Genomic DNA, 15264 nt, shown 5'->3' on the forward strand with positions numbered 1-15264 from the left:
ACGTGGTGGTGGAGAGGATGTGTTGTGCTGTACATGGACCCTGCCCCTTCTATGGAAACATGCATGACTTTGGGCATCTGTTAATAGGCACTCTGTAGTACTGCATCATATGGTAAATGGAGTCAGAGAGGCTCTGTCCTTCATTAAACATGTGGAGGTGTGAATAAGACACTAGCTTCAAATGTGACAGTCCTGAAAAAGCTTGAAGTGGAGGGGTACTCTGTCCACAGGGAGTTTTGCTTCAGAAGGCAACAAGGAGTGGTCTCCCAGCCCATGCCATGGACATGGGGAAACTTGCTGGCAGCAGGAGCAGTGCCAGGCTGCTGGGTGGAAGGGAGAGACTCTGGCTACAAAAAGCAAGACTGAATGCTGTTAAACAGAGCATAACGTACAATGTTTATTTGAAATTAATGATGCTTGCATGCCTTCAAACTGCATTTTAATATTTAAATTGCTACAAAAGTAAATTATTAAAATAAAGTGTCCGTGAATTATCACCCCCAATCTCCCAAGTTACAGTGCTAGAAAATGAGAAGGAAAGAGTGCCTAGGTCAGCTAAGTAAAAGAAAGATTCTCCCCTTCTCATTTTTAATTTCTTCCACTGTAAGAGAACCTTTTTTCACTTCTGTTCAGCTGTGGAAAAGTTATTTCAAGTGGTCATAAAATGGGATTCAAATGAGGGGCTGGTATACAGTTGAGGGGTTTGGGGGTTCCACACACTAATATCCACCGCTGAGGGAATGGAGTGAATCCACCCACATGAGTGAATTGATTCTGGCATTAGACAGGGAAGAAACACCCATGTCAAGAGCTTCCTCTCATCTTCCTTACTTCCAGAGGAAGATCAGTCCAGCAACTATTTCTGCATCTCCTCCAGAATGGGGAAAGCCAGGAAAGCTTTTTTAAGTGCTCCCAGCTTTCTTAGATGAAAACAGAGTCTGAAACTCGTCCCAGATTCACGGGGCTCCTGCTGCATGCACACAGGTAAGATGGTGAGGCAGCATTTCATTGCAGATAGCTGTTAGACCTTGGATCTCTCTCATCCCATTCCCTTGGACAAGGGAATATTCTTCATTCTTTTCCTTCCAAGAGCAGGGCTACTGATGAGTTCCTTAGTAACATAAAGGATAAAGGGAAGCCCTCGGAAATAACAAATTATTCTCACATTTTTAAACTTAGGCTTTCTCTTACACTCTCTCCACCAAGAATTTGTGAGAATTTCATAGAACAAGACATGAACAAATCAATAGAGGAAACAGCATCTAAACCACAATGCAGGAATTTATTTTCTCCTTGTGCATTAAATTACCCAATTAATGTTTCCTGTTGCCTTAGCCTGTTCTAATAAGGCTTGACTGTCGCTTATCAGCCCCTAATCTTCTAAATGATGAGCAAGAACTGCAGCTGGATTTACAAGAGCCTTTGGGGCACAATACCAAACTCCCAGAGTGCCAAAGATCCATCCTTAGAATTATGCTTATTAGAGTTTCTAATTCATTATCATTTACTGAAAACAGATACACACTAACAGAATCAGATTGACTTTATTATTTATTAAGTACTATTAAAATAGATAGACTGGACAACCAATCTCTGTGTATAAATCATTCCTCAAAAAATAAGGCATTTTCTTGCATAAAAATGTCATTTCAGATATCAATACTCCTTTGAGTTAACTGAGTTTGCCTCCTTTGTGGGCTTATTTTTCTTGAAATGTTGGTCTATAGTTTCAAATATTTGAGGGTAAGAAAAGATTTTCCTGGGTAAATGAAAGTGATTTTTACAGGCTGCGTGCATGAGTTAACGAATTAGAATAAAATGTTGGGTAATGAGTAACTAAGAGGGATAAATGATTTTTAATAGACAATGGCAGCAACTTCAGAATGATAAATACTTTCCTGTTGTATTATAATAAATAAATAAATATATTTTACTGAGACTTCTTATGAACTGTGAGGCCAGTTGGGGGGAGGAATAGCTTAATTTAGATAAAATGCTATTAAATTGCCTGCATAGTGTCCTGTCAGACAACTATCGACCCCATTCCATGGGAGAAATTGATTTCTGTGCAGAGAGCTATGCTGCTTTCTGCAGTGTCTTGCTCCATCGCTATTGCTCTGGTAATCACACACGGCTGCCTCTTCTCCATTCTCTCACTTTCTGTCTATTCGTTGTGGAAAGATTGATTGAGAGACATAAGGGATTCAGATTGCCATATTTGTTGTTATTTGACCTTTTCAATTATATTCTGTTAAATATGTAAATAATTCATTTGTAGTAATGTACATACGAATTTGCTGAAGCCGTTTGCCAGGAAGGCTTCCAGGAGGATGCGCGAACCTTTGTTCTCCTGCAGACCTCTTGGAGCTGACTCAGTGAAAGGAATTCTATTGCAGCTGAGGGTGCTCCCTGCTTTGGTAAAGCTACCTCGGCAAGTTCTCAAGACGAGATCTAAAGATGGGAAAATGATCTGAACAAGTAACACCAGGATTACGTAAGTGCTGAAAAGTGAAATGATACATGATTAAGGATCTTTGCTTTGCTTCCCTTTGTTTGGGCATAAGCACCTTTTTTCAGCTCTCACTAGTGTGAGTCATTTTTTAGTGAGATAAAAACATCTGAAGTCAAGTAATGATAACAACAAAGTTGAAACCCAGTTTTAAATATCCCCCCTCTGAATAAGAAACAAGGTCTTTAATTGCTATGAAATGGTCACACATTGTTTCTCCAGTAATGCAGCTTCAATTTACAAAACTGTTTGTCTGATGAATTATGTATTACTTGACTTTTTCTAATATATCTTCTCATTCTTACATTAGTTTCATTCTTATGACTCATTTTAGCATCATCAGTGCTAGGCAGGTGTTTGAATGTCTGCCTGTGGGAATCAAGGTCTCTGCTGTTCTCTGGGACCATAACTTGGCATCTGCACATGGGGGAAATCTCTGAATGGGAAAAATACAGGACAGACCTTCTTGTTCCTACTCAAGCCAGTGCTAAGGGCATAGAGGGGAGGAAAGATCTACTGTATTTTAGTAGTCATGGGCTGCTGCATTAGATCTTGGGAGGGAAGTGTAGGATGGTTTATTAGAGTCATATACTAGCCCAGACTTAAAGATCAGCAAACTGCTGGGTCCATCTTTGCATATATGCACCAAGGCACAAGTATCTGGATTTTCAATGCCTTTATTTTTATTATGCTCATTGGATAAAGCTGTAAAAGCTGCATCAGTGGTCATCTGTAACAAACAATAAAGACAGGATGCACCTTCTCCTTTGCCTTTTCCTTGTCCAAATCCTTCAATAGGCAAAAAAAAAGAGAGCTGGTCATTGCCTTACACTGACCTTGTGATCCTTTCTTCCTGTGTAAAGAGAGGACAGAACTTTGATGAAGCCAGCACTAACAAGGAACATTAAGTGCCTTAGAAAAATCTGGCTGTGCTCTTAGGCATGTAGCCTGCTTTCTCGACCTATGCCCCAGTAGCTCCTCAACAAAGCTGCCGCAGCCTCTTTTAGAGGTGACCTGAGGTCCTGGACAGAGTCAAATCCAGCAAACTGCTCCAAAACAGCTCTCACAGAGGGCAAGCCAAGGCAGCAGAGGAAAACATCACCCTGCTGATGTCCTGCTCATGTCCTGCAGCAGTAATTAGGTTGCTGCCATAACTGGGATCAAGGATGACTCAGAGGAGGCTTGAAAGAGGGGACAGGGATTGTTTAATTGGAAGGTGGGGACAGTGGGAAAGGCAGGTCTGTTATAAGTCTGTTGCAGTAAAAATTTCATCAGAGTAAAAACAGCTGTGATTCCCTCCTTTTCTCCTCCAGTGGCTGTTGACACCAGTTTCCAGATACTGTTGTTTGTGTCCAGCCAAACCTTTTGCCTTGTGCTTGGTGACTGGGGCATTCAAGGGTTGGACTTGATGATCTCTGAGGTCTTTTCCAACCCAGTTGATTTTATAATTCTATGATTCTATGATTCTTTGTGTGGAAATCATTGTTGTAGAGATGTGGCTGAGATTTGGAGAGATACTAGAGGAAAATAGAGACAGATTAGAAGAAAGGCTGAAAGTTACATCTAAAATACAATTTCAGAGCAAGTGCCCCACTTTCTGCCTCAGATTCGCACACCCTTGAGTATAGTTGTTGTCTGCGAATACTTCAATTTTTTGAATTGCTGTTCCCAAATACTTCAATTTTTTACTTCATAATAGCTTTTTTTTTTTTTAATTTTACCTAGACATGATGCTCTTCATTCCTTCTCTTTATGTGTTATAGAATACGACAGCAATGTTACAAGTAGATAGATACGATTAGCAGCCAGCATGCAGTAAATGAGCAAGGGAGCTTTCACGTGCACGAAAGCATGTAAACTACCACTCAAGTCAAATTAAAAGTTGTCTGATCTTACATTTATAAAAGCCACCATGCATGACTATGTTGCTGCATTTCGCTTGCAGTGAACAAAACAGTTCAAGATCCTTAACTATGAAAGCTAACAGATAAATATAAGCCACTAGAAGAAAAATCTTAAGTTTGTAATTCCTGTTGATGTGACAGTAAGTGATTTGTGAATAGTGTGTCTGATCCCAGTAGTAGCACTGACAAGCACTGAGATCTGCAGGGGTGTTTCTAGTCCCATCTTCACTGCTGAGGCCTGCGTTCCATTTCAGGAATGCATATTGATTGGTGAATCTATAAAGTGGAAAACTCTAAAGTACATCAATATTTAGTATGTACTTAATGATCCATTGGATCCTTATCAATAAAGGAAATTCTACTTCAACATATGAAAAAAAATCCCAACTGTGAGAGGGGTGGAACTTCTGAATGGGCTACCTAGAGAATCTGAGACATCTGCCTCCTTGAAGTTTCAAAACCTGACTTGACAAAGCACTGAGCAAATAAGAATAACATTAAGGTTAACCCTTCCTCTAGCAGAAGGTTAGACTAGAGAACTGCTCCCATTCTCCTCACACCAAGGCCTCTTTGAAATGAAATGTTTCTGTGATTTCATGACTTCAAGTCCTGGTTACATTTAAGCATTTGTCCAAGAGAGCTCCCTGCCAGGACAGCAGCTCCATCACATGAAATGAAGCCCTTATTTTTCGCTTCCCTTTTAATGCTTTGCATAGCACAGCAAGTGAAGATATGTTTCTTCCCCTCTTCATCAGTCTCTCCTACCTGCTAACATTCCTCCCCTCATCAAGTAATAGAATTTTAATTTGCTACAACTGGAGGCAAGCATCGACTCTGCATGTCCATTCAGGAAGGTGCCTAGGGAGCAGGGAGAAGACCGTGTCTGAGAGCATAAGGTGCATGGGTACAAACGCATTTCCCAGCTCTGGAGAGATGCAGCTGAGATGGAAGTGCTCGAGGAGAGTGACAGAAGTCGCTGGAGAAAATCACTGATTGCAGCACCACGAATCCAGCGCCTCTTGACTTCTGGCCTGAAGGTGCGAGATTCTTTCCCTCCATCTTGAGGTGGGGAGAGGGAAGGAGAAACTGCACTTTGTGGTTTTGTTAGAATAACAGAGGTGGGAAGATTATAGGGCAGGGAGGATGAGGAGCCAGAGAGACAGAAGGAATATGAAAGTGTGGAGTAGTATGTATATAGGAATTTGTGTAGGGAACAGACAATGTTATGTGTGTTTGAGGAAACATCATTGTATGAGTACATATGAAAGAAAGGAGTCAGGCGTGGGGAACAGGAAAAAGCCCCAACAGTGACAGAGAAAAGGAGGTCTCTTCCCTATCCGCTCTCAGGTATCATAAGTTTACAGGCATAGTTTCAGTCTGACTGGGACAAAGCTGAGACCTCTCAGCAAACAGAGTCTTGAAATTGTTGTGAAAGGGACCTTAGAAGCACCAGAGGTATACTAGTATCAACTGCATCCATAAGGCATGAAATTTCTTGGAACCTGTCCTCATTTGCTTATGTGTATTTTTTAATAAGTAGATTTTAATTTGATAGCCTGTTAGAAGCAGATCTAAATGGAACTGCTGCATGTCCCTTACAAGAGTTTATTTGCTTCTCTCTCACAACAGGGTGACTTTTGCACTGTGATGACTTTTTGTGGAATAAACAAAGCAAGCTACCTGTATTGGGAGACTCAAATGTTACTAAAGCCAGAATTTTCCTAAGACAGCCTTGCAGTCCAAAGTACTTTAGTTTCCATTGGCTTGTGTTTGTATGTGCCTGTGCTTCAGAAGATGCTTTAATCAAGGAGGGAACCTCATGTTCATTTAATGTTCATTTAATCAAGCAAGAACCCTCATGTCTGTCCCCAGGAATACAATGCAAGAATCCATCACTTTAACAGAAACTTTATTTGTACACGTGGAAGAGGCTTTGCCTTTCATGTCATGGGGAGAGAAAAGAAGGGGAGAAATTGTCCAAGCTGTTGGTAAAGGATGAACTGCTTGGAGAGGTTATTTCCGGACCGATGTTTTTCTTCTATTCAGCGTCTTCCTCCTTTTCCACCCATCGCTAGGACAAATACAGAGAGACATGAAAACAAATTAAAGCAATGTTGCAGTACAGGGAAACATACGGACTATATAGGCTTTGGTTAAAAATGTTCCTTGTTCAGAAACCAAGGGTCTGTGTTATGCTTAGAAAGACGGCTTTTGAAATTAAGAACTTTAATCCTGTCTCCAGTTCTCTTCCTTATCCCATATCATCCTACTACCACAATTGGCTACTTTACTGATGCATTCACATAGAGTAGGTTCCCTCGTACCTGGCAGGGTGATAAGGAGAATTTTGGGCGCTTTTTTTCTGTCATAACATGTTTCAGATTTCTGTCTCTGTTGTCCACTCATACCTTTGCAACTTTGTGGCATAGTTATTTCCACTAATTCCCCAGTTTCACCTTCCCACCAACTTTAAAGCAACAAACAAGAGAAATGTTCCTTCAGCTGCAAAGCAACCACTTCTCTTATTTACATCCCTTCATCTAGTAAATGAACACTTCAGCTGAAATACTGCTGACTTCTCAGAAGTAATTTGTTAATTCATCTTTATCAGGAAGACTCTCACTTACAGATGGACTGGACAGTGGAAGTTGTACTGCCTTTGGGAGTTCCACCTCCATGAGATCTGGCCTCCTGGGACATCCTTTCAGAGGCCGAGGTCCCCCTAGAGATCCCATCGCTGGTATAACCTGATGTATGGGTTGTACCTCTGGCACCTAGAACAGTTACAATGGAGATGCTACTGACAAAAAAAGGAAGAAACCTTACACAATAGTTATAAAGTACCATATATTAGAAAAGTTCAAGGCTACCCAACATATCAAAAGACAAGGGGACTGCTCATTACTTGACTTGTTCTGTCAGTATACTGCATTTTAGCTGTCACCTTGGGGAAAGGACATTCTCAGTGCTTTTGTGGGTGCTCCTAGAACACAAAGAAAATCCACAACTCTTGCAGAGACTGTTTTTGATAAACCTGGATCTCCAGAACAGCTTCAGAACAGTTTGCCTCTGCTGAAATTGCACTTTTCTGAGGAGCTGCCTGAGGACTGTGGAACAAACTCCTGCAGAAACTAAGGATTGTTGCAGACCTCACCACTTACTGTTCCAGGTGACAGACATGTTCCTTTCACTTCACTTTCACTAGCATAAACCTGTACTAGATACCTGTAAAATTCAAACACCATTAAGCTGTAGTAGCCAGTGGCCAATTTATATGCATATCTTCATCTCAGTATAAATAAGCCCCAAGCAAAATATTCAATTGCAAACTCTTCTTCTCCTGGGAGAGGAGTAAAGTATTAGTGATCACAAATGTTAGTGATAATGCTTAAAGCATTCCTGGAGGATGCTCAAATATTTTGGTGATGAGCTTGTTATAACATCTTCTGTAAAGTGATACTGAACAATACTCATGCCCTGCTGAAGAATCAGCCGCTCCTTCGAGCATGTTTGTTCTGGGGGGGAGGAAGGGTTACAGTCTGAATGAAAAGGTTAAGAAGATGTGTTTGGAGAGATTTCAGTGAGCACCTGCGGAAATGAAATCAGGCCCTTTTAGCTCTCAATCAGGCAAAGAATGTGTGGCAAGCTCTCCTGCTGCAGGGAGCCAAAGCTCACACCTGTCTTGGCAATGTTACAGAGCTAGCATTTTCCACATGGATAAAAGCTCTTTTGGAGTATCTCCTGTTGGCATAGCTAAGGTTTCCTTGAGTCATGCAGATTTCTCTTCACCAAAATGGTGGTTTTCATAGAAGTCCATGGTTAATACAGACATTGCAAGAATAAAACTAGGCACGGCTAAATGTTTACTCTGCTCTTTTCTCTCTTATCAAGTCTTCAGTCTTCTAGTTTAGAAAGAACAACTTCATACTCTCTATAGGGCATCACCACTGAAGAGTTTGCCTCTGGTTATGAGTGTGCTGAGAACTGCTGTACCACCCTTATCTGTAACAGAAGGCAAGTTTGTGCAGCTAACTCTAGAATGTGACTAGAGTAACTGGACTAGAGTGAGTAACCAGCATCTCTCCATACCAGGATTTCTGCTGCTAAGGAAGCATGGCGCCTGAGAGCAGCTCTCCTGCTCTTCACTCTCTCTGTCCTCCTCCTCTGCTGACTCTCTCTCATATTCTGTCCCTTGGCTGCTACCATCCCTTAAGCTCTTTGCTGCTGAATATTCAATAAACCCTGCATTCAGCAACTGAAACTCACTGAGCAGATCATACAAAGTAAAAATTAAAAAATGCCTCCCAGGAGTCATATGCAGTATGTCTCTAAACAACCCTTATATCACTTATTCTCTCACTGTCTAGGGGGCCTCATGCTATGAATAATATTGGTAGCAACGTAAATCATATCTTACAGAAAAAAACAACTTACTTCCCCTCAATCAAGTTTATCACATCTTTTACCATTAAAAGATGCCCCAAATCTGGACCCTGGCCAGCTCATTTGGCCAACCACCAATTTTATGGCAGCAGGAGTCATGTTTAACTCCATCCTTCAGGAGATTTCTACCTGCTTATTATGGAAAGTACCATTGGTTGACGAATACAGCAGGGATTCCCATCTATAAACAGTCTGCTAGTTAGCACACTTCTGACACATAGGACATGTGGGTCCGAGACTCCTAGGGCAGAAAGGGTTTCGAAACCTTTACCCAAGATCAGAGAGTTAATTATTGTGCTGCTGGGTAAAGCAGAATTGCACAGGACACTGCTCTGTGGAGTCCTGCCTATTTAGAGGATGCCTGCTGAATCAGGTCACAAAGGCAGGTCTGGCAGGGAGAACACCTTGTGCATGAATCCCACTGGATCTGGGGTTAAACAAGTGCCAAGCTGCTAAGAGTCATCTCTAAGAGGGACTGCTCTGTGCAAGCAACAAAACAGCAAACACCTGCAGAGTTGGCTCATGTGAAAGGCAGCTATGCCTTATTTTAGTACTTAGACGTGTACTGTCAAGGATGCATATACAACTCCCTTTGTGAATTCAACTCTTGGACTGCAGCTAATTTCCCTCTGCTATAGCATTTGCATAACGTTTTACGAGTTCTCCCTGTATGGATGTGTGGGATTAAAGAACAAGGAAAATCTGATAATTTATATGAAATATTGGTAGACAGATCATGTTCTTGCATAAGTGCATCGTTGCTATTGCTACCATGACTCTCCATATTATTGATGATTCCTGGCAGAATGGAGAGAGAACACAAACTTCAAATAAACACTGTCCAAAACCTCATGAATACCACATGTGTATGTGTTCATTCATGCATATGTGAGTACACAGAAAACACCCTTAATAACATCCCACTCATAACACACAGTTAAATATAGGAATGTCATGTTTCCAGTGCAATGCAGGAATGTAGGAGAGATTAATTGGCAAGTTTGTTTTCAAGGAGAAAAAAATTGTTTGGGCATATGCACTGAACCACAAAACCACATGCACACACACACAGAGACAGAATTTCTCATACCCATTTCCTGGAGAGTAGAAGTGGGGCCTCCAGATCTCACACCTCCCCCAGATGCTTTTGCTTCACGGGACATCATTGATGAAGCAATCGATCCTTTTGAGATCCCAGAAGGAGTGAAGCCAGCCTTGTGGACATTCTTGTCAGCCATTTTTGCTGTCTGGTGGTGAGAAGTCCACTGAAGCACTGCAAAGCTTAGTGCTCACTTCATGGTCAGTCTTTTTATACATTTTCTGGCTAACAGTGAAGAAATGAAAATGAAACTACTGCAGTGATCAGGAAGAACAGAAACTGAAACTCATTCAAGAAATGAAACCAACTTTTATGAATAAGCCTTTTTACTGCTGTTGCCAGGTGGAAATTTAGGGAAACCAACTGATTTCCTCTCATGATACTAAAGAAAATTAGTAATGCATGAATCATTGTTGGGCAACTGATGTGGCTGAAAACTTTGTTTCTTCACCCTTTTGTGTTGCACCCTATTGTCCTGAATTGCACCTGTAGAAGATAGCCCCTTGTTTTAAGAATTCATACAACTCTCAAACAAAGTCAAGAGACAAAAAGGTAGTAAAGTGGTGGCATGCAGAAACTGCAGCTTGAGTTGGTTATGGCACCCAGAGTTCAGCTGTGGTACAGCTACCCCTAAAAACTACTGGTTTACAGAGAGCTGGAAATCAGAACCCAACTAACAATGGGTGATTGGAATTAATTTCTTTGTGGAAGGAATTGTGAGGGAACCTTGTTTCATATGAGCATATTGACATAGATGTTTTGTTCTTCCCCACGCAAATCCTGCTAAAGCAGAGCCTCCAACATTAATGAACAGGCCTTTGCAAATGGCACACACTCCGTAATCAAAGATTTTTTTAGCCAGTAGTTTAAATAAGGCTTGTTAAAAATCCATGGGCCTCCTCCCTTAGGTAAAGAGGAATATCTGTTTAGGTCATACTACCACAGGAATGGTTCTCAAAGTGGAAATATACAGAATAGAACTTTAGCATTTCATGGTAGTATAGTATCTATATCTTGTACGTGGTGGGTTATAGAACCAAGCATACAAAGTCTTTTCCTTTCTTCTTCTGTGTGCTATTTATTTGAGCAATAGGATATCTGGCCCATGTACCCCAGAGCAGCAATGCTCTTTTAATGCTTTTCTCTCATTCAATTTTTCTTTAATTGATGAATGTTAGTTTCCTTTAATTTTAATGGGGTTTTTTGTTTGTTTGTTTTCTACTCTGCTTGCATGAAGTCTTCTGTAATTATAATGCATCTCTAACCCAGTAATTTCTCAGGTCCCTCATTTATAATTTTTAATTACTTAATGCTATAAAAGAGCTAAAGTTGAGGCTTAAATGCAGGTAAAATACCATGTAAGAATAGAACAATGAATGCTATAGGCCACCAAAAATGCCACATATTACTACAGATCTTTCCTTCAAAACTGGTAGAATATTTTGGTGCCTTGTTGATATAATTTATTTAATTTTACAAAAAGCCCATTAAGAAACTATAGTAAAGTCTGGCAAATCCATGGGAAGTGAAGGCTTCACAAGCTGCAGATGATGTTTTGCTCAATCCAAACCCATAATTCATAATGGGCGCACACAAAGTTGTTTAACTAAAAATAATTAAAACTTGCAAGTTCTAGTCAATTAAAGTGCCTCAAGGCAATTCAGATTGTTAGAGACATCAGCAAATAAGCAGGGAAAGAAGAAATTGCTAGTAGTCTCATGAAAACAAGATGAAGAAACTCAGTGTAATAAGGAGGGGAAAGATACTGGTCAGGAAAGAGGTGGTTCTAAAATCTCCCATGGGGTTCCAGTGGGTTGGATGAGGCACATATGAGTAGGCACAGTGCTGAGTGCTAAGCTGAGTTCTATGTACCTCTGTGCTCTTCTAACTGTAGTGGCACAGCAGATATAAGTTATGGAGAAGTTCTGACTGGGAAGGTGTTTGCTTTTTATTTGTTTTCAGCTTATTATGAAAACTTAGGACAATCTCTTATATGAAAATGAATGAAAACAATGTTAATCTCTTGTACCTGTGTCAGGGTTGAGTCTGCCACTAGGTCTTAACAGCTGTGGTCAGCCTCCCCTGGGTCTTCAGTGCCTGCCTGAACAATGCTGTCAGTACACTTGTCTGCAGCTCCATCACAGCCATACTTCATTGATCCAGGCTGACCTACAGCCTGCCTTCATGGCTTGACCTTGGACATGACTGGTTTGGAAGGATAGGCTTCCCCAGCAGTCACTGGACTGTGACTGACCATGGTTACTATCACCAGACCTGAACACGATTTGTTGGCTCATGTTTCTGGCTTGACTGTGGACTTGCCTCTACAAACTTGTCTGATGATTTGGACTCTTGGTTCAACCTGCTTATCATCTCTGGATTGACTGGGCTGTCCTCCCTTGGTGGGACAGCATCTTGCTGTGCCCTGTCGATATGGGTCATGAACATCACAGCCTCCAATTTAAAAAGCCCCAGTGTTACTGTTGAAGTGGGACACGGAATAAGTACTCTGTCCTTGAGCCTGCAGCTTCCAGGGGTCCTTTCTCTCTACCAATTCAGAAAGACAAGCTTCTCCTTTCACCTGCCAGCTCTGTGTGAAATATTTGTCTAAATGATCCCCTATTTTGTTGTTGTAGTTGCTGTTGTTGTTTTGTTTTGGGTTTTTGATTGGGTTTTTGTTTGTTTGTTTGTTTTCCCCCCATTTTTATACGGGCATTTTTAATTAAAAAGGGCAACTTCCAAGATGTTAGGCAAGCACAGTTGACATTCAGCTGTGTTCACAAGGAGACTGGCACAGAAGTAGTAAGGCAGTTGTAAGTGTTTGTGGACTGTTTGCCAAAAATCCAAGCAGCGATAATTTAAGAGCCAAACGGATTCACCTTCTAGTTAAAGTATGGAAGGAAAGAGTAAACGACTAATGTGTTTCACCAAGCCTGACGTTATAATAGTAAATTAGATATGGGACAGTATCTGGGTAAGCTAGCTTCCCCATTCCAGGAACTAAAAATCTGAGGAGAGTAGATTGGTGCTGTGAACTGACCTGAAAAGCATTCAGTGGCACTTGTAAGCCTGGTAGAACAGAGAGTTAAAGCTATGAATACCAAGAGTAGGACTGCTTTTATTTTCAGTGTCACTACAATTTCAGTAGCCCTAGGTGCTGAAGCACTTAAATAGATAGCTAACAGAGTTTGATGTTTAACTCTCTGAGTTTTGGGTTCAAATGAAATCCTTAGGTGTAAAAACATCTACACTATGTGCTCTTTGAAATGATTTGGAAAAACAGAGGCTTGATTGGAAATACTCTAAAATTTGAGCTGTAGGGATCTTTCAATTAAAAAAATGTGTGCTAACTTGCAAACACTAAGCAAACCAATGCAACCAAATGTTCAGGCAACTCTTCTATGTTTTGCTTGGAATGACCTAAATGACTTGTGTGTGTGGATTTGAACTGCTGTGTCTCTTCAATATGTTTTCCTTGCAGTTCCCACTAGTGTGCCACTAAGAGATATTTACCTCATAGTGAAGCCCAGCTGAGCACAGACATTAATCTCTGCTTTCGGTAGTCACCTTTTTCATTCCAATAATATGTTCATTGAAGTCACTTTTTCATAAACATTTTCCCATAAACCTCTGTTTCAAAAGAGATTATTCAAACAGCTTTTAAACAATTACTCTTTTGAAGGGTCTAATTGAAGGAAATAAACCTGTAGAGAATCTGACTGAACCAAAGATCTTCAGCATCCAAGATTATCTATCTGTCACCCTCTGACCTATTTCCTTTACACTACTTTTTAATTTTTGTAGCAATTATAGTGTATATGGATAATACCTATTAGCATATTTATGGTCATTGCTTCATATTTATTGTCTGCACAACTCATTAATCTTCATCTAGTGTGTGAGGCTGACAGCTCAATCTATTTTGCAATCTCTGGGCAGCAGCCATATCCAAAAAGCTTTTGTTTCCCTGTAAATAAACTGTGTTCAGGACCAGAGGACAATGGTACATCACGCAGTGATTGACACAAGCCATGGCTGCTAATCAAAAGTAGATTTTATTACCAGCTGAGTCAAGTGCATTATGGGGCCATTGTTCTAGTGCTGTCAGGGCAAGAGCATACGTAGTCAGTCACCTTCTCAAGATGGGTTGATTGTTCTCCAAGATTAGACAGAGTTGCCTTATTATCCATCCCAGACAACAAGGCATCTCACCCAAACAGACGCCTTTACAGAAACTGCCTGTACATTGAATTCATTTGAATTGCTAATGCATAATCTGTCCAGCACAGATGTGCAATGAATATTTGGATGTTGTTTTGCATGTCAGTTGAGAAGACTGAATGATGAGGTGATGATCGTTCAGTGATGGGTACTGGACATTTGCCAACAATTGAGTTTGAGCACTTTCCCTGACAGTAATCAGATCAGCTTCCAAAACGTCTTTTCTTCAATTCACTGACAATTTATGTTAGAAGATAATGCAACTCTCTCACAGTTAACACAGTTGGCAGCAATTTGCATTTTTTTCGTATAATTAAATTTTTCATTTCACCCAAGAAGAAATGCATACAAGCCGCCTATAACTGATATACATATTCCAAGACACTTCCAAAGTAACTCCACTTGAATAACAGGCCACCTAGATAAGCCAAAAATGACAAAACTCTTTATAATACAGGTGGAACCACTTTCATTAGTTAAAAAGCCACAATTGATGTGACAAAATAAGAACCTTGTTATAAAAACGTAATAGGTAAGGTCTCCCCAAAAGACAGTAAAAGAAATAGCATTTAACATATGACCATAGTCATGCATACACACTGTAGTGATCTAAAAATTTTCAGTCTCTGTGAGGATTGACATAGTATAAAATAAGAACAGAAATGAACCCCACAAGACTGATATTATGATATCAAGGGGGACTGATATGAGCTCACAAAGTGGCATCACATGATTCACGTGAATGTGAAAGAGGTCTTATGTAGTCACAATCATAGGGTCATACAAAAATCTGGGTTGGAGGGAAGGTCTGGAGATCATCCAGTCCAGCCGGGGACTTACCCTGTTACTTGCTTAGGGACACATTTGGTTGAGTTCTATGTCCACAGATGGAGATTCTACATCTTCTCTGTGGCACTTGGTCCATTGTTTGAATACTCTTATAGAGATTTTTTTTTCCATGTATACCTAGTCAGAATTCTTCAAATTATGTCTGTTGTCACCCTTTATCTGTGCACCTCAGAGGGGATTCTCCATCTTCTTCAAATCCCTCATTACTTCAAATCCAAAAAGCATAGCTAAAACCTTAC

General features: G+C 40.5%; 1 protein-coding gene across 1 annotated transcript; it reads right to left on the bottom strand.

Moving 5' to 3' along the window:
• Nucleotides 1–6305: 6305 nt before the first annotated feature.
• Nucleotides 6306–10160, bottom strand: LOC126642168 (interferon alpha-inducible protein 27, mitochondrial-like). The gene is made up of 3 exons (XM_050319578.1): nt 9947–10160; nt 7041–7187; nt 6306–6484 (listed from the first exon to the last, which is right to left on the bottom strand). Exons 1-3 carry the CDS (start codon nt 10092–10094, stop codon nt 6456–6458), a joined length of 324 nt encoding a protein of 107 aa, XP_050175535.1. The 5' UTR covers nt 10095–10160; the 3' UTR covers nt 6306–6455.
• Between the last annotated feature and the right edge of the window lie 5104 nt (nt 10161–15264).

Source organism: Myiozetetes cayanensis, unplaced genomic scaffold (assembly GCF_022539395.1).
Source record: "Myiozetetes cayanensis isolate MyiCay16 unplaced genomic scaffold, myiCay2020 scf1, whole genome shotgun sequence".
In the NCBI taxonomy this organism is placed as follows: domain Eukaryota; kingdom Metazoa; phylum Chordata; class Aves; order Passeriformes; family Tyrannidae; genus Myiozetetes; species Myiozetetes cayanensis.

Coding starts and splice junctions, on each gene's coding strand:
- LOC126642168 (XM_050319578.1), bottom strand. CDS start 10,094: ATGGCTGACAAGAATGTCCACAAGGCTGGCTTCACTCCTTCTGGGATC. Junction 7,188..9,946: donor TTCTACTCTCCAGGAAATGG/GTATGAGAAATT, acceptor TAACTGTTCTAG/GTGCCAGAGGTACAACCCAT. Junction 6,485..7,040: donor TTCCACTGTCCAGTCCATCT/GTAAGTGAGAGT, acceptor TATTTGTCCTAG/CGATGGGTGGAAAAGGAGGA.